We start from the raw sequence: 27,360 nt of genomic DNA on the forward strand, positions 1-27,360 counted from the left end.
GGTGTTTTTTGTGTTTTAGTGTTTTAATCGTATTTTGACTGAAAAATACATAGAATAATAAAATATTATTTTAAGTTTTTTTTATAATTTTTTTATTTTTAAAAATAACAAAATAAATACGTTTCTTATATTTTAAAAAATTAAAAACTCAAAAAGGACTATAAACAATAAAGAGAAAGACAACTAAGTGTTTTATTAACCAAACAACCGGATTCACTTAGCTGGTGGACCGTACAAAGTAGAATCAAAGAAAACTATGCCTTCAGTTGGTGATACATTCATTATACATGCATGCATGCCAGCCATTTCTTTCCCCTCGCAGCAGCAGCCGGCGGACGGAGCAAGAAGATGATGACTTGAAGGGTTCAGATTTTGAAATTCTTGATAAAACTGTAAATACAAAATTCTAAAATTTCAACACCTTTGTCATTATTTATCAATTTTTAGCGGCAAATCCAGCACCACCACCATTTCTAGTCAACAAACAACCACCATACCAAACTCCGAAGATATCGATTCTTCCCAAGTGGAAAAGGCCTTAACTATTTTAATTGTTTTTGCCAACATTATTAATAACCCCCTTAACATTTTAATAATAAGGCAAACATATAAATTGAATAAAAATCATTCCACATCTAACATATTAGTATATGGGTAAGTAAACTCAATTTAAAATCGCTACTCTACTCTCTTACCGAAGTCTAATAGTTTCCCTTCTTCAAACTCAACCAAATCCATCACCATCATCATGCAAAACCATCCAAATTAGTAACCACCCCCAACACACACACACTTCTTCCTCTTAAGGCGACTCACTCCCCCTAGGGGGACGTTGGTGGTTGTCATCCTCCTCGAGTGGGACTCTATCATCCGGAGGACTAGGGCTGCGGCTGTGACCATTAGCATCAGAAGGGCTCCTATATCTCCCAGGACTAGGGCTACTATCCCTCTTGGGGCTTCTACTAGTTGCTCGCGGACTCTCACTGTACTCGGACCTGTTCTGCTCAGTTGCCACCCTCTCTCTCTCAGGGGAGGGGCTATCCCTCCCTCTGATGTCCTCTTCTTCATCAGGTGTTGGGCTGCGCTTCCTTGCTTTCGAGGGGAGAGGACTCCCCCTATTTGGCTCAGGGCTCTCACTGTAGCTCCTTGATCGCTTCTCTTCCCGCTCAACAACCCTGTCCCTTCTCGGAGGAGACCTTGATCGGCTGACAACATAAGATAGTTAAAAAGAGTTAAATAATTGAGCTTGCGAGATGACTAAAAAACTCAAAGGCCAATGAGGCCATACACAAAAACAGAAGGAACTGAGCATGTATGTGATGTGTGAAGGAATCAAATGCCTGAACAGCATTCCAATCAAAATTTCCCTTTTCCTCATGAATTTTAACTCCCACTTAGGCCAATTAACCCAATAGGTTAAGGGTTCTAGGGCACAGCAATTCGTATCTATAGATTTGTACTGCTACTGAACTCACTAAAACACCAATGGTCTCCTTCTGTTTTAGGAAGAACATTATCAATTATCTAGCAGCCTTGTTTAAGCACAAAGCGTAAGTATAGCAGAGCTCATTCCCACTACGGAACTATAGCTATAATAACTATAATTATGATGCAAAAGCGGTAAAACAAACCTGTAACTACGGCTACGGCTTGGACTATAACTTCGGCTACGGCTTCGGCCACGGCGAGGAGATCTTGATCTCACTGGTGAACGCGAGTAACTCCGCCCACGCCTGGATTACAACAAAACAACTTCAATAAACAGAATGAGGTAGACAAGGTACTAACCCATCATGCCAAAGCAAAGCATAAAACTAGAAATAAAACTTGGAAATCAAAAACCTGAGTTTCTTGGGACTATTCTGGCAATTTCTCTCTATATGACCTCTTTCGCCACATCGATAACACTTATTCTTCCAATCACCAGCTTTGCAATCACGAGCCCAATGCCCATCAATGCCACAATTGAAGCACCTTCCTGATCCAGGAGGAGGACCTCTACCTAGATATTCTCTTGAACCACGAGGTGTCTGCAAGCAGAGAATCATTGGAAGACAAAATTTAAGGCCATGCATGAATTTTCAAAGGTGAAACACCAACATAAACGTAACTCAGAAAAATGCATCTCTGTCAAAGACCATAACAGAATTCTCATAAAACCATGATAGTTCTTCAATTGGTAAAATCATTCAAACTAAAATGGGGGCACCGTTCAACCATTCATGTCAGTCTCAAAACGCAACAGTCCAAGACAAAGAATACATCTACTGCTGCCAAAAGGCAACAAAAACCACACAATTTTAGTTCAATGTGAATAATAATAATCCATCAGCATTGCAGAAATATTTCTCAAATAAACCAACTTATATGTCTCAATGATCATGCATGCTCATCAAGATTCCATGGATTGAAACAATATAATTAGCAATGCAGTGATTGCAGGCACGGAAAACAAAGATAACAACTTGCACTTGTAGCTCCTTGTACACATCAGCTTATTCAAGAATTCACAATGAACCTCTGCAATGACACAAGTTTCCTCCTGTAGATATGAGCAAACAAGCTACTTCAATAGCAAAAAGGAAAAATATAGTCTAAGTACTTACTCCCTTTGCAAATTCAACAATGATTCTACTCCCACCAACTTCTCTTCCATTTAAGCCATATCTTGCATCATCAGCATCTCGGGGGTCACTAAATTCCTGTGACCAGAAGTTAAGAGGCAAAAACAAAAGGAAGAAATACCCAGAATCCATAATCCGTTCTAACATCCACCTCTATAAACAAATGTCATAGTAAATAGCTAAGCATATTCATAACCATGAAACTTGAACAAGCTGAGAGTAGTTACATACAACGAAGGCATAGTCGTACTTCATATCCACATCTCGTACTCTGCGGAAATGGTTGAGTAAAGCCATCATTACTTAAGTACTGTGTGTGATACTTCGCCCCTCAAGACGAACTAAACACCAGTTTGAGTGTGTTGCCAATTCCATAAAAACACGCAATAACAATACAGAAAGAATCGCCAAAGTCTCCTAGGCACTCGGCAACAAATTCCACCAAGGCCACCACCACACCATTGACCTCCAGGTTAGGCAAAAGCCCAGAAACCTTCAACAAGATCATTCAAGTTAAAATAGCAGACACCTGGGGGTGCAGTTCTCCCTCAGAGATAACATGATGAATGGTTTAACATAAATCCAAGCACAACAACTGGTCTGGCTTGGGGAATGACTAATGTCTCCTCCATATTAGGAGGGAAACCTCACACTATATTTGTAGAAAACTAAATCCAGAGACTGTGCCGCAGTTTTAGATTGAAAAGGGAAATATATATACACACCATTAGCTACATAATGGCAAGGCTTACAATATCATATTCCACCTAGTGATCCTTTACTTAAGGATTTCAAATTATGTTCATCCTACCAACAGAAGAATTGGTCACATTTGCTTGTGTGTATTCATATTTACAAAAAAGATGTTTCCCTTTACACTATTTTAGCCAAAAGTTTGTCTGTAAAGGGACTGTATGAGGCACATGTCTTTTCTCATCTTACTTCAGATTACTTCTAAATTTAAGGACATTTTCACATTATTTTACAAGAAATATTTTGGATTGAAAATAAAGGTGGCAAAACAGGAATAAATTCTTTCCAAACTCAAATTCCCCTGATATTTTAAGTAAAGACCAAATCTTACCTCTATATGAAGTAACAATTAATAAGCTAAGTGTTTTCTTCTAGACATCTTTTGGGTGGGAAAAAAGAGGAATAAGTAAGTATCACAAAAGTTTTTTTCTTTTTTATTGACTGTTTCAGATGGGAAAAGACACAATTTTTGTAAAAAATTATAAGTTTTAATAGAATAAGTAAACAAGTGACGTGGAAAAGCAATAGAGGCTAAATTGATTTGCTTACCTCCCATATCTGCTGAAGAGGCTCTCCAGGTCGCGTGACCGCGTCCTTGAAGACAAGCGACCAACATAAAGACGAGTATTACTGTATCGGTCATCATAACGAGGCATTTTCAAACTGCAATAACATAATATTAGTAAGTCCAATAAAACCAATGATTAACACACTGACGAAAAATTAGTTTCACCAGACAACCAGTAACGACTTTGCTAAGAAAAAAGTCGGCAACCTAAAAATTACAATAACAAAGGAAAGAATATGGGGCAATATGTTGTAACTGTTCATGAGAACTGTCATAATCCAAAAACTAATAGATCAACACATGCCACCCCAAACTATAAGACAACTCAAGTCAAACTCTTCAAAGTAACTTGTGAATCTTATAGGTTTCAAAAATCTTCTAATCAACAAATCAGTCTTACACTATTGCAACTTATACAAGAAAATAAAGTTTATTAACCAATACCCAGAATGTAGCTGCAATACTTTGCTTGTTAGCCCTTGCAAGTAATTAATCAGTATCTTTGTGCCTCATGTAGAAAACCGAACTTAAAAGATCATTGTGCTTGCATATTGCAATAACTGCCTTTGCAGAATGTACATAGTTATCAAAGGCATGCCTGAGGTGTGCAGCATCCTTCAAAAAGTGCTGCCTAGGCACTTGCCAGGAGCAAGGCATGCCTCATGTGCTGAAATCATCAAAAGTCGTTTAGTTTTTTTTTTTTTTTCCTTTTCCTGGGCTTCCAAACTCTTTTTGCCCAATTTGTCATTCTAAAATTAGTTTCTTGATGACATGAGTGCATATATGAGTAGATCAGCAAGGGGCAAGGCTACCAAAGGTCACAGGATGGCCACCAGAGCTCTCACACACCAGCAGTCGTACACACACAAGTCTCATGCACCAACTTTCAGGTGGCATAATGGGTGTGTGAGACTGTGCAGGCCACATGCTTTCTTTCTTAGGGTCACAGAGGTAGGCGAACATCCTCTGACAACCTATTTTGTAATTCCGGTTGTTTTGTGTGGTTTTACTTTAACTTTTCTGTTTGGTACTATGCAGCAGTGCCGGTACTCCTTTTTGTTTTTGTTTTGCTTAGGATTTCTTCCTGTTCCTGTATATTTTCAACCAGTTTATATTATTTTCAATGTTATATCCCTTGTAAGGTGAAACTACTTATTTTTTAAACTAAATTATATTATTTTCAGTGCGATTTCTTTTTTTTATGGTGTTTTCCATTTCAGAAGTTTGATTTTTATGTTGTTTTTAGATTTTCCTGTTGAGTTATTTACTTCTTGTGTTACTTACTTTTTGTTGCAACTTATAAACAACTTATTTATTTTGTTTTATAACATTTAAGTTTGAATTAATTGGCTAGATTTCTAGCACTCAGTGTCTAAGAATTGGACCAAACTGATCAGTTGAAGAAGCTGAACTGAGAACCAGTCAGAAAACCAGTCTGTTAATAGAAAAAAAAAACAGTCGGCAAAAAATTGACCAGTTTTTTGCAAAAATCACAAGCAAACCAGTGAATGGCCAAGTTTTTTTTTTTTTTTTTTTTGCTTTTTATTCTATTTGTAAATGTTAGAAAATAAATATTAAGTTGAGGCATTTTAAATGAATTGGTGTCCATAATCTGAATACCAAATTTTGTTAATATTTGGCTAAGCTTTTTCATTTCTGATTTATAATTTGAATACTTGATCTTGAGTTTTATCTTATTTTCATCATAAATTTGTGTTAATATTGGTGCTTAATTTTTTCAAATTGTATGACAATGTTACTTAATACACTTTAAATCTATTAAGTATTATGTGATAAATATTATTTTTAAAAATTCTATATCATAGCTTTCATTAATATTTATCTATTTCATAAAAATACATCCCATTTCGACTATAGTTCGACCCCGGTCAAAACATTGTGTCATGTACCTAGGGTTTAGAATGGAATTGGGAGAATCGAGGAAGATAGAACAGCAAGACAGGGACAATTAGAGCAAAAGAGAGAGATAAGAAACAGATTTAAGAGGTAACAAAGGTGATCAAGAGAGACAACAAAGAATTGAGAGGGAAGAACAGAGAAATCAGAGAGGAAATTGAGAGAGAATTGATGAGAGGAAAAGTCTGAAATTCAACAACATCCATTCTCTAACTACACAAGCCTATTTATGGGCTTAACAAATGAAGGTAAGCCTATTAATAGGCTTAACAAATGAAGGTACTAATAGCTACAGCATAAGAGTACACCAAAAGATAAATACATATAATACCTATTGAGAAATTTATATTTTGATTTATGGAGAAAATAATTTTTGAAAAATATATTTTAAGTACATTTGATTTATTAATGATTTTCAAAACATTTTATAAATTCTTTTAAATTGGAGAACTTCATGCTTATATATATCTCTTTAAAAATAGCCGAGTATGGTTTTGCATTAGTCGAGTATGTTGAAAATCTTCATGAAAAATCGACTAAGTATAGCTTTTGATCTAATCGAGTATTTGCTCAATATGTTTTCAAAATAATCAAGTATTGAAATGATTCAATCGACTATTATAAGTTCCTACTCAAGTATATTTTTGTAAAGTTACGTTACTTAAATGAGTATGATACTTTTATAATTGCGTATATGCTCATATTAGTTGAGTGTTTTGTAAAGCTTGGTTTCAAAATCAATCGAGTAAAGCTTTTGAAAATAGTTTCAAACAACGATGCTTTAAATCCAATCGAGTAAAGCTTAGTGTATCTTTCAAATTAATCGATTACATGTTTTAGCAAAATCATCTTTCAATCAACTATTAAAATCCATATACTCGAGGGCTTAGTGCATCCCTCTGTTATCTCAAATTTAATCAAGTAAGGAGTTCTTTTTAATCGAGTATTTGTATCTTGTACTTGAGTAAATCCTTCTGAAAATCTAGTATCTTTTATATCAAAAGTTCTAAGCATATTTTCAATCGAGTAAAGCTTATTTTTAATCGACTAATGTCTTTGGTGAATTGAGTTAATATATGTGTTAGTCGAGTGAAGGAAGATTGGTTTCTAGCTAAGTATCTAATTCTAAAAGCAATCGAGTAGCCAATGTTGGTACTTGAGTAATTTTTATGTTAGTCAAGTATTCTTAGCCTAGTAATCGAGTGAGTAATGCAATGTCTCTGTGGCTTTTGAGTTAGTCGAGTAATGACTTGGTCACACTCGAGTAAGCCCTATATATAATCGATTACTTAAAAAGTCTAATCGAGTAAGCGCTATATTAATCGAGTAACCTCATAAGTTAGTCGAGTATCCTTTATCAGATTTTGAAAAATATAGTTGTTACTCAGAAAAGGAAAAGAGAACAGTTTTGACCGTTAGAGCTTTATCTCTTTATTTTATGAAGTCTAGCTACGTTCTCTTATAAGAAAATGATAATTATGTTTATGCATAGTATGCAAAATGTTTTATCTTTATAATATGCATATCTTTCTTAACAAATTTGACTATGCATATCTTTCTTAACAAATTTGACTATTATCAATCAAATCAAAAGAAGTTGTAAGTATGTGCAGGTATCAAGGCAAATCCCAAGTCTCAAGCTTTTATAAAAGGCCAAGTGCTGCAAAAGATCATTGTTGGCAAATAAAGTTGTCAAGTGGCTGATGTCCGAACAATGTAAAGCCAATCCAAATTTAGACACAGCAAAAGCCAAACTCTTTCTGGCCAATATGCATCGCTTGAGTGATAAGTCCTTCATGTTCATCCTTCTTTCACTTCAAGCCATTATCTGGTAAAGTTTTCATGCAGATATTCTTAAACCAGATATTAGATATAAGAGAGTTAAGTGCTTTATTCATTCATATTCTTATAACTCTCTTTTGTTCAAGAGAACGTTTGAAATCATTATATTATCTTATATTTTTTCTCTTGAGAAATCCTTCACAAATTTTGTGAAACTTGTAAAAAATTACACCTAATCCTTTAAAAGGTTGTCTTGGTTGTAGCTAAGCCTAGTATGAAAAAGCCACATGTAAAGGTTACAACTGCTCCTGTAAAAGCTAGAATCCCTATTTAGCCCGTTAAAAGTGGAGGTTTTAGTTGAGCATGTAAAAACTATATATGGGTTATAGTTGATCCCTAAAAGCTAAAATCCCTTAGTGAATGTTTTTAAAATCCTTAGTGAGGAGTTAAGGTAATAGACTAAACTTGTTGGTCGAACCACTCAAAAATGTTTGTGTTCATGTGATTTCATTTATATGTCTTTAATAGTATTGTTTTTCTCCTGCCATAAAACGATTTTTCATTTAATGTAACTTCATTATCATCATGCAAGATTGCTCCACTTTTCATTGCATATATAAATGTCTCTAAATCTTTCCAGTTTCAGTTTCCATTGCAAGCATAAAAAATTTCTAATATTTCTACTTGCATGTAAACTTTTCAAATGCGTATGTTTTCTATGAGAATTGAAGGTTAAATGTAGAAAATCAAACAAAATCTTTTTGCTACCAGCATAACAGTTTTCTCATTCTTATCCTCAGATGGGTTGTTTTCCACTCATATATATTTATTCTATATCTGAAGTATGTTTGAATTAACCTGTATGAAAAATGTTTTAATACATATAAATTTATATTGAAGTGCTGCAACATTTTTTTGTTTTGAAAAGTATCTTCCAAATCAGCTTTAATACATAATATTTTTAATATCACACAAAATATTCAAAACATCCAATTCACCCCCCCCCCCCGGGGATGATCTTTCAATACCTATTACTAATCTATCCCTGGGCATCCTTGGGATCGTGACAATTCCCCCCTCTTTGAAAGAGTTCCTGTCCCCAAGAACTTATAGCAATTGGCCGTTGCTCTTCATCCAACCCCAACTTTCTCATCTGTTTTATTCTTCTTTCTTTCTGTCTTTCTCCTTCTATGCTTATTTCTCTTCTCTTTTATGTTCCTTTTCTTTTGCTTTTCCTGTACATATAGAATGTAGCCTTCCAAAATATCTATGATCAAGTACTCTTCTCCAGTTGATATGTAAGTGCCAGTGATTCCCTTGTTCTTACCACAGTCATTACGCCTTTCCTCAATGACTGAAACATGATCTCCATATCCAGATTTAAACTTCGAAGCCCAAAGGTCCAAAAGTCCTAGCCTTAGGATCTCATCAGCCTTATGAGCAGTTTCCTTAGAGCCAATATAAGACTGTTCCGATCTGAATTACTTGATCAAAACTTCTTTGACTGCATGTGGGGCGTAGAAGACTTGATTTAACCTAGAATCGATATCACAAGCATCACTACTCTCAGCTCCGACCTACTTCATAACCGGCATATCTAATGAATCGATGTTTTGTTCCAAATTTGATTGTTCCTTAGTTTCCGATAAGTCCGAAATCTAAGGAAGAACTCCAGCACAATACCCGCACAGATGGATGGTCCCTCAGCCATCTCCACTATGTTCTCCCCAACCACTTCCAGTTCTACCTCAAATTTAGAGAATCCAGCAGCTCGGTGGATCATCCCCTTTCCCAGTAGGATTGAATTCGGTCTCTCCCTAGGAGGAAAACCAGGGGAAATCCTTACCAAATTTTGCCAACATCATCATAAATCTCTGCATCTGTTCATGAATCTGATTGACGACTTCTTCTCGAATACCTCCTACTTCCGCACGAATTTGGCTGCCAATTTCTGTGCGCATCTATCACTTCTGCATGCATCTGATTGATAACGTTATCAAGCTTCTTCTCCATCATCTCTTCCATCGTTCCTACTCAATTCGGCAATTCCAACACAGAAGCGGTCACCTGCAGCAGCTGCAACTCCATCTGCTTCAATCTTGTTCCATCAGCCACGGCGAAGTTGAGATCGTAGATGTGACCTAAGAAATATTCTGGTGTAGTCGCCTTAGTATCTGACCGATTCACACCTAGACCACAAGCATTCTTCATGCATTAGTGCACAGATGTGACCTAAGAAATATTCTGTTGCAGTCGCCTTAGTATCTGACCGATTCATGCCTAGACTCCAAGTACTCTTTGTGCATTAGTGCACCTTGCGCCTTTGACAACTATGAGATCATATCTGAACTCTGGTCAATCATACATCTAATTCACTAATAGGATTAATTCGGATCTTTATGCTCAAGGTTTAATCATAATTTAAATTCCTATTATAAATTTATTATATAGTTAATTAGTTTTGACATCTCTTTTTATTTCCAGAAAATTACTTCCATTTTCTAAATCCCCACAAATGTTTTGGTTGCTCAGTAATTGTTCATTGCCCCTCAATGAACAAAAGTTGCATAGTCAAAAGGGAAATAGGAAAAAAAATGGGTGCTCAAAGTCAAGGCATTTATAATATATAAGGCTATTGGGATGGCAAGTGAAATGAGAGAGCGACCTAAATACTACCTCCCACTCACACCCTTCTCCCAGATAACTTCATATCCAAAATCTTCTCCCAAAAATGGAAAGAACATTAGAGTCAGAACTGGAATCCACAGGTAAAGACAGATAAGTCAAAATGGTTGGGTCTTTCGCTTGACTCAGGGGAAGAAGATTTTTTGTGGAGGCAGCAAGGAGAATTGTCATATAAATTTGAGCTCAAGCTATGACACGCTTCCAGGCAAAAGCACAACAAGACATTTCTATTTCGAAAAACAAATTATGCCCCAAATAGCTAAAAATTCACAATCTTTTTTTTATAATATCGCAAAAAGAAAAGGAAAAAAAAAAAACAGCTTCCTGCTCAATCTAACAAGAGCATCAATTAGGTTTCGAAAAGGATTATGGAAGCCTCAAGTAGAAATGGCCAAGATTCGTCACCGAGAAGAGAATCACAAGACGCCGCACCGTACTCACTTTTCTCTCCGGAAAACATGATAAGAACGAAAAATAATCGACGAGCAGTAAAAAACCAAAAAAGATCAGGATCACGAGTCTAAGAACAACACGAGGGAAGCGAATTGACATTTCTAGAAAGATAGATACAGGCACACAACCATGGGCATACAGAAAGAGAAATTGAGCACGAAAGTGGCGAAATTAAGATGCAAATAAACCTGAGAAAACCCTAATCTAAGCAATTGAACGCAAAGTAAGAAGGAGCCGTACCTTACACCAGTGATGGCCTTATCGCCAGGCGGTTTGTCGAACCCTAGCTTAGCTTCCTGCGGAGGGGCGAAATAGGCGTTCGCTACTCTATTTATAGTTACTAACGTACAAGTTTCGACGGTCCGGATGAACTCAAGTTGTATCGGAGGGTTGGTAGAGAGTTCAGGAGGGTCATGGGCCTATTGCCCCAAATTCCAATCTCGTTAGCTTGTGCTTAATTTTAAATAATTTTAATTCTATTGTCATCAAATCTTATTTTATATTTTATTTAGATATAAAATTATGAGTAATGCTATTTACACATTAAGATTACACCAATCTTAACACCTCATTAATCAATTATAGTACATCCCTCATTCAATACTACTTGCACATTCAAGCAAGAAATGCTACTTTGCCCAGGAGACTGATCGAGAGGCTCTAAAATGATGAAAATGCCCCCTGCAATTGCTTCACCTTATCTTCTATTGCTACTGCCTTTCTCATCTCTCTCCCATTTCCAATGGTCATTGTCGTCTTGCCTCCTCACCATCGTCGTCGCCACCTCTCACCTCGCACTACCTCACTTCTTGCTCGTTGATTGCCATTGCATCCATCGTGACAGATGCAACTATGGTCAGCAAGTAAGAGGTGAGATAGCACGAGGCGAAAGTGACGAGGAGGCAATGCTACAACAACCATGGGAAGGAAGAGAGATGAGAGAGGCGGCAACCATGGAAGAGAATGGGAAGCAATTGCAGAAGACATGAATATGATGGGCATTTTTGTCATTTTGGCATGCTTCTATAAACCAATGGGTTAGCTTTCAGGCAAAGTAGCATTTCTCCATTCAAGTTGATACTTCATTAATCAATTATTAATACACCTCTCATCTAATGTTACTTGCATACACTTCTTATTAATGAAGTGTCAATATGAGTGTCAACTTGAATGTACAATGACCCCTCACTTAAAACTCTAATTTACAATCTATAATGCTTTAATAATAAAGAATATATTGGTAATTGTGAGGGATATATTGATAAGAACAATGCTCCTTATACACTGAGGGTTACACCTAGTCGCATAAATAACCAAAATGTCCTCACAAAAATTACAAATTTGCTTCCTCTGCCCTTGGTTACCTTCCTTATCTTCCCACGGTCGTTTGCTGCAATAGTCAGTCGTCACCTTTCTCTCGCCATCTTCGCCTCGCCTTACGCCAACCGTTGAGTCTTGGTTCCTCGTGTCAACCACCACCTCACCTTTCCTCGTATAGACTGTCGCAAATCCTCCCTTTCCGTGCTAGTTGGCACGAGGTGAGGTGACAATCGATGCTAGGTGAGGCAACACAACGGTCGACGCGAAGCGAGGCGGCGACCGACGATTACAGTAGGCAATTGTGGGAAAAAGAGAAGAGGTAGCCAAGGGCAAGGGAAGTAAATTTGCAATTTATATGAGGGCATTTTGATCATTTGTACACTTGGCCGTAGCCCAAGATGTAGACCTCAATATATAAATAATATAGTTCTATTGATAAATGATTAATGAGGTATAAACAAAAATGTCAATAAGAATATCCGGGGTAGCATTTTTCTTAACCAATTATCATATTGTGTAGAAATGATGTGATGACTGATGACGTGGAACTCCACCATTTTATTATAATAATAATAATAATAATAACTAACAAATAATAATAATAATAATAATTCATCACGAGTTGTGTTTTAAAACCATCTTTACGTGACACTTCTTTTTAATCAAAAATTCTGATAAGAAAATTAAAAAAACAGAGCCATTCCCGCCAATATCTGTTATTTCTAATGCTTTCTGCTTAATTCCTCATCTTCTCTTGTTCTTGCTCCCAAGCAACAAAGAGAAGTAGAACAGGATCCTGAAGAAGAACCCGAAAGCCACCGTGATCCAGAAGCAGCTCCACTTGCTGAAATCAGTGATCCCCTGCGTCTTCAGTATGTCCATGCCAGTCGTCAAGCAAGTCGAGCTCGTGATGTTCACTCCCAGCGAACTGCTTATTGTCTTCAACAGCTTCACCTTCACAGAGCTCGGCATCGCCCCCAACGGCGAGTTGTCAAAGATCTGAACACCCCTCACAAAGCACTTACTCGGATCGTCAAACTCGTTCTGCAACACTCCCTCGTACGGGTACTTCACCAGCGACAAGTAATGGAACCAGAGCCAGTACGGCGGGATCCGGTCTCTGGTTATGAAGAAGCCGCTGAAGAGCAGAAAGTAGGCTAAAATGGCGACGACAACCGTGTATCCCAGCATCACGTGGGAAACCACGCCGGAGAGGAAGGTCACGAAGGAGCTTCCGGCCCAGAACGCCGCCACCATTATTAGAAGAAAGAAGAGGAAACCGGAAAACCCGCCGGCGAGCCCCACCGCCCAGAACGTGGCCGCCGAGAAAGTCAGTGACAGAATCAGAATCGACGGGATTGAGGTTAAACAGTGGGAGAGAACGTAGGAAGACCTGCGATAGGCATTGTAGGCCGTTTCTCTCATGAAGATGTAGCGTTCCATTAGAAAGACGGGAATCGCTTCGGCGCAGGTGTAGAAAGTGGTTGACATGGCGAAGGCGAAGAAGCCGAGTCTTTCTTGGACGCCTTTTGGGGAGTCGTCGAGCCGCCAGAACATGGTAGCGAGGATGATTCCGGTTACGAGAACGGCGCCGAGCCGGATCCCGAAGAGCTCGGGCGAGCGGCGGGAGTTTGTGAGTGATCGTTTGGCGATCACCAGGACCTCGATCCAGAACGGATTTGCGAAAGTCGGCATTGAAGATTCGGTGGCAACGCCGGTGGCACCGCCTCCGGAGACTAGCTTTCCCCGAGAAACGCTGGCGCTAATAGCGTCTTTCAGCGACTGTTTCGGCCGGTATTTGGTGCTTCCCCGAATCGTTCTTTTCATTCGCCATGATTTGTTGAAATCTACTAGGGTCTTGGTTCCGCTAGGAGAGCCTTCAAGCTCTCGGATCAAATCCAGAGCGAATTCAGTTCGGTTCTCGTTCTCCGGGATCGGGTGCCCGAACTCTGCGAAGAACTGGGGCAGGCTGCCCGGAGACCCGTTGAAAACGGTTTGCCCACGGGAAAGGAAGATCAACCGATCGAGAAGGTTCACAATCCGGTAACTGGGTTGATGAATCGACATGATCACGATGCTTCCGCTCTGAGCAATTCGCTGCAAGACCTTCACGACCATGAAGGCGCTGGTGGAGTCGAGCCCCGAAGTCGGTTCGTCGAGGAAGAGGATGATCGGGTCGTGGATTATGTCGGTCCCGATTGAGACCCGTCTGCGTTCCCCTCCAGACACGCCTCGGTGGCCCTCGTCGCCGATCACTGTCTTGGCGGCGCTCCTGAGCCCGAGCTGGTCGATCAGAGCCTGGACTCTCGCTTTCTTCTTCGACGCCGATAAGGTTCGAGGCAGCCGGAATTCCGCAGAGAACATGAGAGTTTCTTCCACCGTTAACATGGGAAACAACAAATCGTCCTGCATCACATAGGCAGAGATCACTTTCAGAAGCTTAGATTGCAAAACTTCGCCGTTCAGAGTTACGGTGCCTTTCAGGCTTTCTTTGGCGATGCGGTCGGCGAGCGCGTCGATAAGGGTGGATTTCCCGGAGCCACTGGCGCCGAGAACGGCCATGATCTCGCCTTCCCTGGCCTCGCCGGAGATGTCGTTCAGCAAAACCTTCGTGTTCCCATTGACCATATTTTCCGGCAACTCGAGCTCGGCCCTCCTCCTAAACCACCCCGGCAACTCCATTTTCTGGCGCACCTGTTGATGATCATTCCAATCATTACCTCTCAGAGAAGAAGAGCATTTACATTCGTGTCTTTTCATTTTTTTTTTTTTGAGTTTTATATCTATCTCATTGTAACCAGCTTATTAATTACAAGTACTTTACCTTCACACAATACGTTAAATTACTGAACGAGAGAACGAACGGCAACGACGAGGGCTCGGAGAAGTCGAGTACGCGGTGTGCCGGCGGGGAGCTCTCGTCTGCGGAAAACTCGTTGTGGGAGTCTCCGACACGCTGCAAAAGCTCACCAAGCGTGAAGGACAGGGTGTGTTGGGGTCTCCGGCTGAAGTCTTGAAGCTCCATCCTTTGCCTTGGACCCAAGAAGGGCGTATTACTGGCAGAAGACAAGTAATCGGCTCCTAAAAGGGACATCTTTGGTTTAGCTGATGAGCGTGGAAGGCCATGCGTACACACACACACACACACACATACATATATATAGATAGATAGATAGAGGTAGGTAATAGTTTTGAAGGGTTTTGGTGGGTGCAGAGAAGAGGAAGAGGAAGAGGAAGAGTAAAGAGTAGGAGGTTCTGACTAATTAGGGAGGGAGATGAGAGTGGTGAGGGGTCAGTAGGTGGGGATTGTTGGGTCTGCTTTCTACTGGTTCCAACCAAGTGATCCACAGGAAGTATGTATTTCTGATGCGGTATGCGTAGGGATATGCAAGGTTTTAGGTTTTACCAAGTCTACCATTTAGGGTTTACTTCTTGTGGCAAGCTTCACCATGTTATGGTTGCACATGGGATTTATTACAATTTAACATTTTGGGCTTTCCTTCATTCCCTTATTGGCTAAATTATATTGTTTCTTTTTAAACTTGCACTTCTTAGTAAATTGGATTTCCTATTTTAATAGGTTTAACTTTAATTTTTTTGGGGGTCAAATTTAGTAAACGAAAGTTGATATAATATTAATTAATATAAATCCAAAATTATTTGATTATATATGGAATTTAAGTTAATTTTAGAATTTATATTACTGTATACCACCTTAGTTCTCATGATTAGCAGAATTTGATTAAAAAAAAAAAGACTGAATTTTAACATAAACTAAAATTTAATGCTTATGATGATAAAAATTATTTTCTTAATAGTGTAAAGTTCAAATATTAACCTTATAAGTTATCCTTACATAATTATTATGGGGGTGAATTGTAAAGAAGACGGCTAAGGTTTGGTGAAATTGTAAGAAATCTCCTCACATTTGAAAAATAGCAATAACCACTCACATTGTTAAATAAAATTGTAAAATGACAAATTTACCCTTCATTTTCTCTCTTCTCTCCTCTAATTGAAAAAATAAAATAAATGAAAAATAAACCCATGTCAACACCAATGATAAACCTAGTAAGTTCTATACTGGTGTATAATAAACCCATTTGGTTTCATTAAAGCAAATTGCGATAAACCCAAATAAGTTCATCACTAGTGTAATCAATCCAAACAATACACCTACAATTGGGTTCATCATTTAACTTCTCTTAAACCCAAATCTAAGCTAGAATGGGTTTGAGATTAACGAAAAAAAAACCTAAGATCTCTAGGTTAAATCGAACCCAGATCTTGGTTCGAAGAAGAGAGGGAATGAGGATCGAGTTTTGGTACAGTTTTGCCAAAAACATTATCTCGCTGATAGGGTTTTTGGGAACCCCACTGAAAATCGAATTGAACCCATATGTATATTCATTTAAACCACATCTAGGTTCATTCACACCTAGATTGAAGGTCCGAATCAACCTACATCTAACTTTGATGAAAACTATATGAATTTGGATTCCATTGAACTTATAATAAAATGAGATAGAAATAAATAGGTGTCGACGTTTAGAATCAGCCGACCATGATTCGTAGACCCGCAATAAATAAATAAGCCCAAATGCAAGGAGGATGAACATAATAGAACGTACGCATGAGATTTTTACGTGGTTTGGCCAGAATGATGCCTACTCCACGACTGTTTTCTGGATATTCTGGCAGAATAATAGTATGTTATTATGGTTTCTCTCTTTTACAATGGTATTCTTAACCCCTATTTATAGTAAGTGTGTGTTTACAATTGCATAAAATACAAAAGTGTAGAGATGATATCATGGGAGACAAAATGTCCTTTTCATCTCCATAAAATCGGGAGTGTGGTCCATATTACTAGGGATCCAGTTTGCATCATATAAAGGAGGTGGGTCCCTACCTCTAGTTATTCAGCAGCAATGTTGTTATGCGAGATGAATAATTTGACCGGCGAGCTGATCGGTTAGGCCAGTGAGCTTGAAGCGTTACTAGGATCTCGTTGAACATATCGCTGAGAGCTTGCTATAAGCCTTATTGGGAGCTCGCTTGATTCCGTAATCTGAGCTCAGATTTCAACGATATATGAGCTTGTCTAACGAGCTCGATTGAGCCTACTAGGCTTTAGGCCATTGGGCCGGCCTATTGGACTAAGTCTACCCCATAAAAAGTGGTGCGAGAAATATGTATAACAATAGGGAAAGAGAGAAAAGATCAAGTTTCTAGTAAGGTTTTCCTGGAAACCGAATTGAACCTAGATCTCCAACGTTGTTTCCTATTCTGTTCCCTATTATATTATAAACAATTCACTCTTTTTTTTTTTTGCCTCGAAAACTGTGTTTGCTCCAACTACATTATCTATTATCTTCTTTATTTGACTCCCTATTTTGTATATTTAATAATTAAATATACAAAATAATCAGATACACATACACAAAATATATAATATCACTCATCCAATACATAAATAAATAAAAAATTCAAAAAAGAATCACAACCGCCAGCAACATCGCGCAAGCACTTGTCACTATTTCTTCTGCTCGTCGCTGCCGACAACGTTTCCGCTGGTCACCGCAACCTCCACTAGTTGCCGCAACCACAGGATCTAGTGGTTGTTGCCCCAATTTTGTTTTTCGTCACGCCTGCAACTTGTCTTCCCAATTGTCTTCTCCAAATCTATTCTCGTTACATCAACAACTTTTATTCTCTGGTCGATTTCGTCTTCGCCACTTTTGATCGGGCCTTTTCTGGCATTGATGGCCATTGTGAGGGAGAGATTGCGAGAATAGCTTGGCAAATTTCGATTGCCACATGTGGCGATGGTTTTGAGTTTTGCCAAATTTTTTGCCATAATGAGCATGGTTGGAGGCATCAATTTGTGTTTAGTTCGCTATATTTGGCTCGATAAGCAATAATGACAATCTTGTTGGAGATAGCCTTAAAAACCAAAATGACCCAAGATCTAGGTTTATTTAAACTCAAATTAATGATTCATACAAACTTAGATCAGAGTCCAATCTAAGTTTCATCAAACTTAGAACACAATAAAAAAGATAGAGATTGACTATATCATCATCATCAATGTGATCTGAAACAATCCTTCTAGATTTGGAATGACAAGATCTAGAACTATTGATGCATTCATTACTACTGTTATTTTTATTGTTGTCGCTGCCAATCAAGAGAAAGAAACACAGAAGAGAGACTTGAGAAGAGTGAGAGAAATTACAATAAAAATGAGATAAAAAAAAAATCTTTGAATATAAGGGTATTTTGATCAATTTTAAATGTTTAACAAGGGTTAACAATCAGTAGGGAAAAAATTTCAACATAACATTAAATTTTAAAGGTACTTATTATATTTTTTGAAATATCAAGGGTAGTTCTTACAATTACATTAACCTTAGAGATACTTCATGAAATTTTTCCTTATTATTCTAAAGGTCTAAAGCAAATGAATTTTGAAGATAAAATTGTTTTTTTAATATAAAAAATAGAGTCCCTAAATGATGGGTGACCAATTATCTTAACTAAGGGTTTTGTAGTTTTACTATGCAAAGCTAGAAATTTAGTGAATTATCCTATCACAAAGTATTGATGGCATAAGGATTGAAGCCAAACCATGCTTTCTTTTTTTTTTCTTTCTTTTTTGTGTGTGTTATATTTTCTCTTGATTTGTGTGTGTGTGTGTGTTGTATATGATTTACTCCTTAACAAATTTTATATAAAAGCTAATAAAATTACCTTTACTAAGTGGAATGGTGGCCCCATTGAACTAGAGGAAGTATTCAGTTAAAGGCTAAATGCCTATAAAAAAAAAAAAAAAGTTTTCTAAGTACAATTTATTATAGCCCCCAAAGTAGTAGCCTAGTGAAAGTTAAGCTCAAATAAAGATTAGAAGTCTTAAATTCAAGTGTCATATTTCTCATAAGGCTTGACTGACTTCGTGATTTTTAAGTAGAATTTAAAAAGCTTGTTGGTAATTGATAACATTATCATTAATATTAGGGGTTATTGATAGTAATCTAAACGACTCTTCATGTAGCATGAGTATCGTATTGTAAAATTGGATATCTTAGGAATTATTGTAACATTGTCATTGATTAGTATCAGGGGTTATTGATAGCAATCTAAATGACTTTTCATGTAATATGAGCATCGTATTGTAAAATTAGATGTCCTTAAAGATTATTGTAACATTGTCATTGATTAATATTAGGGGTTTTTGATAGCAATCTAAACGATTCTTCATGTATTGTCAGACTAGATGCCCTATAAAATCAAGACTTATTTGACACATAACAATTCATTTAATAATGATTTAACCCATACCAAGCCCAAAAAGAAAAAAAAAATACTCATATTGTGATAAATTTTATTTCTTAATAACTAAATATGAAATATACACATATAGATTTATTTGAAATTTTTGTATAAAAACTCGATTTCTATTAGCATTAATTACCCAAACTGAAACTAGCAATTACACCTAACCATAATGTTATTGCAAAAAATACAATAATTAAAATTTGTGAAGTGGGGTCCACTCAATCTCGGTGTCGGGTGAAGTTAGGTTGCCGTAAGAGAAGTTGCCTCAAGGGAATTCGCCACTAGGATGCCCGCCGTAAAGATTTCGTCACAAGCTCTTTTGCCACAAGGATTTCGCTACAAGTCTTCGCTAGTAGCTCTTTCGCCACAAGCCTTCACTACTAGCTCTTTTTGCCACGAGCCTTCGCCGTTAACTCTTGCGCCACAAGGCTTTGCCATTAACTCTTTTGCCATAAACTTTCGTCACTAGCTCTTTCACCACAAGCCTTCTCCACTAACTCTTTCGCCACTAACTCTTTCACCACAAGCCTTCGTCGCTAGCTTTTTCGCCACAAGCTTTCGCCGCTAGCTCTTTTGCCACAAGCCTTCACCGTTAGCTTTTTCGCCACAAGGCTTCGCCACTAGTTCTTTTGCCACAAGCCTTTGCCGTTAGCTTTTTCGCCACAAGGCTTCGCCACTAGCTCTTTTGCCACAAGACTTCGCTAGTAGCTCTTTCGCCACAAGGATTTACCTTCATTACTAGGTCTCACTGGAAGGATTTGGTCCTGCCGCAAAGATTTGGTCTCGCCGCAAGGATTTGGCCTTTTTGATGTTCAGAAAATGGGTTAAAAGGCTTGTGAGAATCTTCTCCTGTGAAGACCCTCCGATGCCAAAGTTAGTCATCGGATCCCAATGACTATTCATGAAAACAGTAAAGATGCATTCAAAGTGTCTAAATTTTACCGAAATTAGAAGTCCTCTTCAATATCGTGTAGCTGGGTATTTATAGGGTACAATTCTCAAGGATGGCTGGCGCTGACACGTGTCGATCATTGAATGGGGTCAAATCCAACCAAAAAAATGGAGATTGCCACAAAGCCACCACGAGGCTGGCCCTCGCGGTAGGCTGCCACAGGCTGGCCCTTGCAACCAGCACTGTCCTGAGACAGGCTGCCACGAGTTGGCTGCAAGGCTGGCCCTAGCGGCAGACTGTCACGAGGCTTGCCCTCGCTACTAAATTTTGCTATTATTTTGAAAAAAGTCTCACTTTTTTCTCCCATTTTTTCCTGACACAACACATAAAAAAAATAAATAAATAACAATTACAAGAGAGATATCCACATTAGTGGTTAATTTAATGCAAACTTATTATAATCATGTAGTTTGAGCTTTCTCTTACTCATCAAGAGTAACACTTAAATTACCATAAAAGCATATATATAGAGATACCCAAAGCTTCCTGAGTATAATCCAAGGTAGAATTTGTTAAAAAGAGTATGATAAAATTATATCAACATAAGATTGAAATATTTTTCGGATCAAAATATGGAATGATCAAGATAAAATTGAGAAATATTTTAAAATTTGTATCAAATTATTTATTAATTTTTTTAGAATTATACATAAGAACACATGCGTCATTTTTTTTTATCTGTAAAGACCAAAATAAATTTATTTAGAAGAGTAAGAGATAAATTTATCTGAAAAAACTCCAATAAGAAGTCATGTGACTTATTTTTTAAGGATTATCAAATAAATATAATAAAAAATATTTTATTTTTTATTTATATCTTAATTTAAAATAATATAAGAAAAAAGGACGAGGGATGTGGGTATTATTAAAAGAGATGGGTGTCGTGTGCACTGCACAAAAGGGCTGGATTGGTTTAATATTTGATGAATGGATTATTCAAACCAACGCCTCCTAATCTCTTTTGTCCACACGCCTCCACGTTTTCCCTTTCACGAAACCCAAATTGAACATTTTCTATGTATTATTATTGGTGAAGGAATTTGGAATGCATGTGCCCCCTACAACTCTATAAATAAATGGCTTTGCTTCTTCAAGAGCTTGGATAGTATTAATGAGTAGGTGTGGATGTTGATCTACTGTGGACTCTACCTTTAATTTGGTATAACTGTACAAAGGCTTTGTTAATGCGTGTGCGTTCTATCTGTAGTATATACATTTTTCCAATGATATATTTATGCACCTACGTACCAAGATATATAAACATTAAGATTTTGTGTCTGTCTTTTAATGTTAAATTGATGTGATTTGATCGGATATTGGAGATAATAACAAGAAAAATGCTATTTACATAAACAACTGGGTTATCAAAAAAATAATCGAAGACGTTAAATGACAAAAATGTCCTCATCCAATTTATCGCTATCGTCTTTGGATAAACCTTGATTGGGCTTCATCTGTGCCCAATCAGCTTTCATGAAACCTGAGTTTCTCCCGTCCATAACGTCTTAATGATCGATGATGAAATCCGATCATCATCAAATGAAATCTAATTCAATTGTTGGATTTGTCATTCCATCGATACATGTAATATGGTGCTAATAACAAATGATCTTTGCTCTTAAGTTTAATTTTAATATGGTGAGCCAACACTTTTTAAGTATTGAAGAAGGTAAACAATGTCATTGAAACTTAGAATGAAAAGTGAAATTAATTTATGGGACAAACCTAAAAAGAGAATAAAAAGTGAGTTTGGAAGTAAACTTGAGTTGGGCTCAAATCTGGAAGGGTTGCAAATGCACCACAAACATGGCTTTGTATTGCATAATAATTGAGCGTGTGAAAATAAGGTTAAACAAAAGCTAAGCAAAAAAATAAAATAAGATTATTATATGTGATTATGGGGGCATCCCAACTCAAAGAAGAAATACCCAAAATAACCCTTGACTAAAAAAGACACTAGTCTAGCGTTAAAGATTCGAGAGACCTATATAGATCAAGATTTGAGAAATTAGGTTAACCGCTCTAATATATCTAAGATCCAGTATAAAATCCTTTAAAGGTAGATAGGGGTATTTTGATTATTTTTAAATTTTTAATTGAAATTAAGTAAAGTTAATACAATAAGTTTTATAAAGTTAAAGAATAACATAGTTATTTTCAAAGCCTTAATTAGTATACCATCTACTTTTAGTGTTCCCTGATCCAAAACCTAATTAAGGCCCAAATGCCGCCATGAGCCTTGAGCTTGGGAAAGGCTACCAAGGCAAATGGACACCCTGGACAAGGCCACAGCCGGCAAGCCAACCCCAATCCCCCAACTGGGTACTCCCTGCATTAGCATAGAAGATGAATGAAAATGGCTTTTAGTTTCAGCAGTTGATGATCACATGGTCACAGTATATATATATAGCTTCCATATTGATGCAAATTATGCAGCTTTTCTGCCATTTGCAGGCCCCTTGGACTATGAAGCCCAAGCTGCAGCTGCTGAGCATGCAGCCTCTGCCTTCTTGCCATCAAAGGAATCTGCAATTTAACCCAACACATGGAGGATTATTATGAAATAATGCAGAATGAAGGTCTGCATTTATGCACCACACTCCTAATGCACATGAAACTAACTAATAAAATAAATTGCTCTACCGACGTTTACCATGAAGAACCTATGAGGGTAAAGAAAGAGGTTACTTTGGGCCCAAAATGATGAGAAAGTAGCCATCCCATTGGGGGGGTCATCCAGGCCAGATCCATTAACCAGAGTGGGCCAGGCCCAACCAAAATAGAGAATGAATAGAGCACTTGCAGTTCGTTTGGATAGACAAGATCCCATTTGCATTTGTGTGTACATTTCTTGTGGAACTGAACTTTACTTACTAAGCTAACTTAGTATTTAAAATTCACCGACCATGTCCACGTGTCAGCCAGGTGGAGGATGAGAGCAATCAGTGAGGAAGAAGCCGCGTGATTTTCCCATACTACCCTTTACCTGCAAGGACCAACAAGTTAAAATGGCTTCTTTTTTTGGGGTTTTTTTTTTTAAGGACATTCAACATGCCCAAAAAAGGAAATGAGAGTTATTGTTACATCATTCGGCACACATAAGTCAAAGATGGAATGATATGGATTTTAAAATTAAAAAAATATATATTCATGAAAAATGTTTGAAACCAAGATTGAGAGATGGGCAAATGTGTAATTAACTTACTTTTGAAGACACTATGATATGATGAGTTACTCTACTCATATGAGTATAATTAAGATCCATATTGTAAACAAAATAGGAGTAGATTAATGGTCGCAATTTTGGTGACAGCTAGGCATATTGGTGAATTTTTTATGTTTCAAAATTAAATTTTATAAGTTGAATTACTTTTCTATTAAATCTTAAATAATGTATTTTGAAAGTGTTTAATTTCATTAATTTTAAATAAAATTACTATTTTACATAATACATGATACCTAACCACCTCATAAAATAAGCTAGGTTGCCCCGCATGGCGCAATGGTAAATCAGGCAAATTTTTCATAGAATATTGGGAGATTGATTTTTAGAGTCTCCATATCACTGAAAATGGTCAACTAAATGTACAACTTAAATATGTATAAGTTGTGTCTCATTTGAATTTATTTAGGGGTGCATTAGGAGGTGTCAACGTTCAGAATTAGTCGATCATGATTCGTCGGCCTACACTGATCAAATAAACACGAATACAAAGAAAAGAAACAAATAGCACCAATAACAAATGGTACGAAAGAAAGTTTTTACGTGGTTCGGCTAAAATAATGCTTAATCCAAGACTGTTCTCTGATAATTTGACAGAGTAACAATATATATTTTTTTCCTCTTTATCTAACAATTTTTGACCCCTTTTTATAGAGTGGGGTGTTTATAATTTTAATAATTTCTAAATGTAGAAGGATAATATTACAGGGATAATATGTTCTTATCAACTCCATAAAATTGGGAATGAGTTCCGCATTATTAGGGACTTAGTTTACTACAGATAAAGCAAGTGGACATTGCCCCCGATTATCCTGCAATTTGGTTCGCTTCGTGAACTAATCGATTCAACCAGCAAGCTAAAGGTATTGATGGGAACTTGCTTACTTTCGCTGTTTGAGCTCGAGTTTCAACAATATGCGACCTTGTTGTGATGATCTTGGCTAGGGTTGGCAATGGTTCGGTTTGATTTCGATTTTTGTCAAGACCATAATCAAACCAAACTTAAACTCATAAAACCAAAACCAAACCATTACCCATTTGATTTTAAAAATTTAAAACCATAACCAAACCATTCGGTTTCGGTTCGATTTCGGTTTAACCATGGTTTTTTTAGTTTAATCCATACCAACAAACAAAGACAAATAGCATTCATAATTTTTTTTGATAATTTCACAACAAACAAAAATAAATTCTAATAAAGTTACCTTATTCTTGCATAAAGTTACAAAATTTCTTGGATATAAAATTACATCTCCAAACCTACAATTGTTAAGAAGTAAAAACAAGTATAAAAGAAAAATTACCTAAAATCAAGCATAAACAAGTAAAAAAAATATGGCCAAAAAATAGAAAAACTACCTAAGTTCAGCTGTCAATCGAGAGAATCAAATAACTAAAAAAGATAAACCATACCAAGTAAAAATACCTAAAACAGAGGCAGCAAGCAAAGGCGGGCGAGGCCGATTGGCCAAGCCCTCAAGCAAGCGTGGGGGAGAGGGCAAAAGTCGAGAGGCAGAGGGAGAGCGAGGACGAGAACAAAGAGACAGAGGGTAAGCGAGAGTGAGAGGGGTCGAGCGAGAGGCTGGAAGGCAAGTGAGGGTGAGCGAAAGAAAGAAAGGCAGAGAACTAGGGCGAGCGAGAGCAAGAGAGGGCCAGCGAGGGAGAGCAAGAGCAAGAGAGGGGTAGAGAGCGATGGCAAGCGAGGGTAAGAGGGGCCGAGAGCAAGAGAGGGCCAGCAATGGCGAACGAGAGAAATAGAGAGGCAGAGAACGAGGGCGAGCACTAGCAAACGAGAAAGAGAGATGAGGCAGAGAGCGAGGGCTAGCGCGTGCGGACGAGCAAGAGAAAGGAGGCAACGAGGGTAAGAGAGATTGAGGGCGAGCGAGAGCAAGAGGGGCCGAGCCGAGCCCAGTGAGAGCAAGAGAGATCCAGCGAAGGCAAGCAAGAGCAAGGGAGATACAGAGAGTGAGGGCGAGGGCGCGCGGATGACCAAGAGAAATGAGGCAGAGAGCGAGAGGCAGCGAGGGTGAGAGAGAGCAAGAGCCAGATCGAGAAAGAAAAGAGAAGAGAAAGGGAGAAGATAAGGGGAGAAGGGTTTCCAGGCAAGGCAAGTGGGCTGGGTTGCATTTGTATATAATATATATATTATATGTACATATTATATAATATATTCGGTTTGGTTCGGTTAGCCACCATTCGATTCGGTTTCAGTTCGGGTTTTGGTTTGATTTTAATGAAAACCATAACCAAACCATACCTATTGAAATAGTGTTTGGTTTTTCTCCAAACCAAACCATTATCCAGTCAAACGATTTTTAACCGCGTTGATCGGTTCGATTTCGGTTCGATTCCCCACAGTTTCAGTTACAATTACTATCCCTAATCTTGGCCTTAAGCCCATTTGATTTCGGAAGATTGGGTGAGCCTACTCGGTCAAGTCCAGTTCATTAGGAGTGATTCATAAAATACTAACATGAGAAAAAATCACCCATCCTTGAGAATTAATTAAACGAAACTCGAATCCCTGATGATAATAAAAAATTAAAAAAAAAAAAACTAGGCCCTCCATTGAATTGAATCTATTTAATTAAACTCCAAATATCAACTTTTATCTTTTTATTCAGATAAAAATAAATAAGAATAAGATCTCTCCGCACTCTCTCTCTCCCCGGTTCTAGACCAACCTCCAACCCCTCTCTCTCTCTCTCTCTCTCTCTCTCTCCACCAATATATTCATATAATTTCTTTTCTTACGATCTAAGCCTTTTCCACTCCCCATATATACTAGTCTTCACATTAATGATCTGACCCACCTCGCCGGAAAATCATGACCTCCGTCTGCGTATCAAAATGCGTCCATGACGCCCGAGTACCCGTCAGAGCCACCTACGCCAACCTCTACAAATGGCCGGAATCCGACGCCGAGTTCGTTATGATGAGAGCGGTGGGGAGAGGCTGCGCCGCCGAAGGCAACGGAGCAGGGTGGCATCCGCCGCCGAGGGTGGTGGACAGCATCTCCTGCCGGCAGCTGTACCTCAGGAGCTACACCTTCTCTAGGAAGGAAACGGTGCCGGAGAGGACCAAGCAGTGCTTGGACCGAGTCAGAGAGCGGATGGCAGCAGGAAGGCTGCTGAAGAAGAAAAAGAAGAAGAAGAAGAAGGCTCCGCCGGGTAGGGCGCTGAGAGTGAAGGAGCTATCTTGTGCCATCTTCCAAAGGCTGCTATCTTGCACCGCTAGCGTAGATGTTGTGGAGGGTTAAAGACCAGTGAGTTTGTTTGTGCTCTGGAATATGGATGGACTTTGCGGTTTATTGATCTTTTTTCTTTTTCTTTTTTTTTGCATGTTAAATTTGGGCAGTTTCAGTTTGTTGATCTTTTGTACATCGATTTCTGAGCCTGAGCCCTGTGTTTCGTTTTCTCTCTAAATTCATAGAGTGTTCTATCTTTATTTTCCTTTAAATAATTTGCATCTCGTTTTTTGAACCTTAAATCTTAATAACTAAGAGAGATTCAGATTGCTATACCTTCTGGTCAAATAAACCAACCTAAAGTTTTGCGTAATAAAGTTATTTGATGCCCAAAACAAATGCTGGTCAGATTGACATGGTGGAAGGGGAAGAGAGAAGGTGAAAATGAGTGGTTATAAGGAGTGGGCGCAATTGAAGGAGAAAGCAAAGGCACATCATCATCATCATATGGTGAGATATATTCCTATTGTCTCTTGGGTCTTGACCCCCTAAAAGAGA

At 38.0% G+C, this 27,360-nt stretch overlaps 3 protein-coding genes across 4 annotated transcripts; 1 reads left to right on the plus strand and 2 right to left on the minus strand.

The window, feature by feature from the left end:
- Positions 1–516: 516 nt before the first annotated feature.
- Positions 517–11,188, minus strand: LOC127788706 (serine/arginine-rich splicing factor RS2Z32-like). 2 transcript variants are annotated; one of them, XM_052317294.1, is made up of 7 exons: positions 11,023–11,188; positions 3,927–4,040; positions 2,856–2,895; positions 2,607–2,702; positions 1,843–2,030; positions 1,632–1,733; positions 517–1,205 (listed from the first exon to the last, which is right to left on the minus strand). In XM_052317294.1, exons 2-7 carry the CDS (start codon positions 4,031–4,033, stop codon positions 803–805), a joined length of 936 nt encoding a protein of 311 aa, XP_052173254.1. In that variant the 5' UTR covers positions 4,034–4,040; positions 11,023–11,188; the 3' UTR covers positions 517–802. The 2 variants fall into 2 exon arrangements, with proteins under 2 accessions (XP_052173254.1, XP_052173255.1); XM_052317295.1 differs by having other exon boundaries at positions 2,856–3,117; positions 11,023–11,062.
- A 1,496-nt stretch (positions 11,189–12,684) lies between these two features.
- Positions 12,685–15,342, minus strand: LOC127787819 (ABC transporter G family member 20-like). Its single transcript, XM_052315840.1, has 2 exons — positions 14,927–15,342; positions 12,685–14,796 (listed from the first exon to the last, which is right to left on the minus strand). Exons 1-2 carry the CDS (start codon positions 15,194–15,196, stop codon positions 12,847–12,849), a joined length of 2,220 nt encoding a protein of 739 aa, XP_052171800.1. The 5' UTR covers positions 15,197–15,342; the 3' UTR covers positions 12,685–12,846.
- A 10,959-nt stretch (positions 15,343–26,301) lies between these two features.
- Positions 26,302–27,149, plus strand: LOC127789008 (uncharacterized). The gene has a single exon (XM_052317738.1). The coding sequence runs from the start codon at positions 26,443–26,445 to the stop codon at positions 26,872–26,874; it is 432 nt and encodes a 143-aa protein (XP_052173698.1). The 5' UTR covers positions 26,302–26,442; the 3' UTR covers positions 26,875–27,149.
- Positions 27,150–27,360: the final 211 nt, after the last annotated feature.

The sequence above is a fragment of the Diospyros lotus genome, chromosome 13 (assembly GCF_014633365.1).
Source record: "Diospyros lotus cultivar Yz01 chromosome 13, ASM1463336v1, whole genome shotgun sequence".
Taxonomy (NCBI): domain Eukaryota; kingdom Viridiplantae; phylum Streptophyta; class Magnoliopsida; order Ericales; family Ebenaceae; genus Diospyros; species Diospyros lotus.

Coding starts and splice junctions, on each gene's coding strand:
- LOC127788706 (XM_052317294.1), bottom strand. CDS start 4,033: ATGCCTCGTTATGATGACCGATACAGTAATACTCGTCTTTATGTTGGT. Junction 2,896..3,926: donor CTCTTCAGCAGATATGGGAG/GTAAGCAAATCA, acceptor CCATTTCCGCAG/AGTACGAGATGTGGATATGA. Junction 1,206..1,631: donor AGCCGTAGCCGTAGTTACAG/GTTTGTTTTACC, acceptor TTATGTTGTCAG/CCGATCAAGGTCTCCTCCGA.
- LOC127787819 (XM_052315840.1), bottom strand. CDS start 15,196: ATGTCCCTTTTAGGAGCCGATTACTTGTCTTCTGCCAGTAATACGCCC. Junction 14,797..14,926: donor ATTTAACGTATTGTGTGAAG/GTAAAGTACTTG, acceptor GATCATCAACAG/GTGCGCCAGAAAATGGAGTT.
- LOC127789008 (XM_052317738.1), top strand. CDS start 26,443: ATGACCTCCGTCTGCGTATCAAAATGCGTCCATGACGCCCGAGTACCC.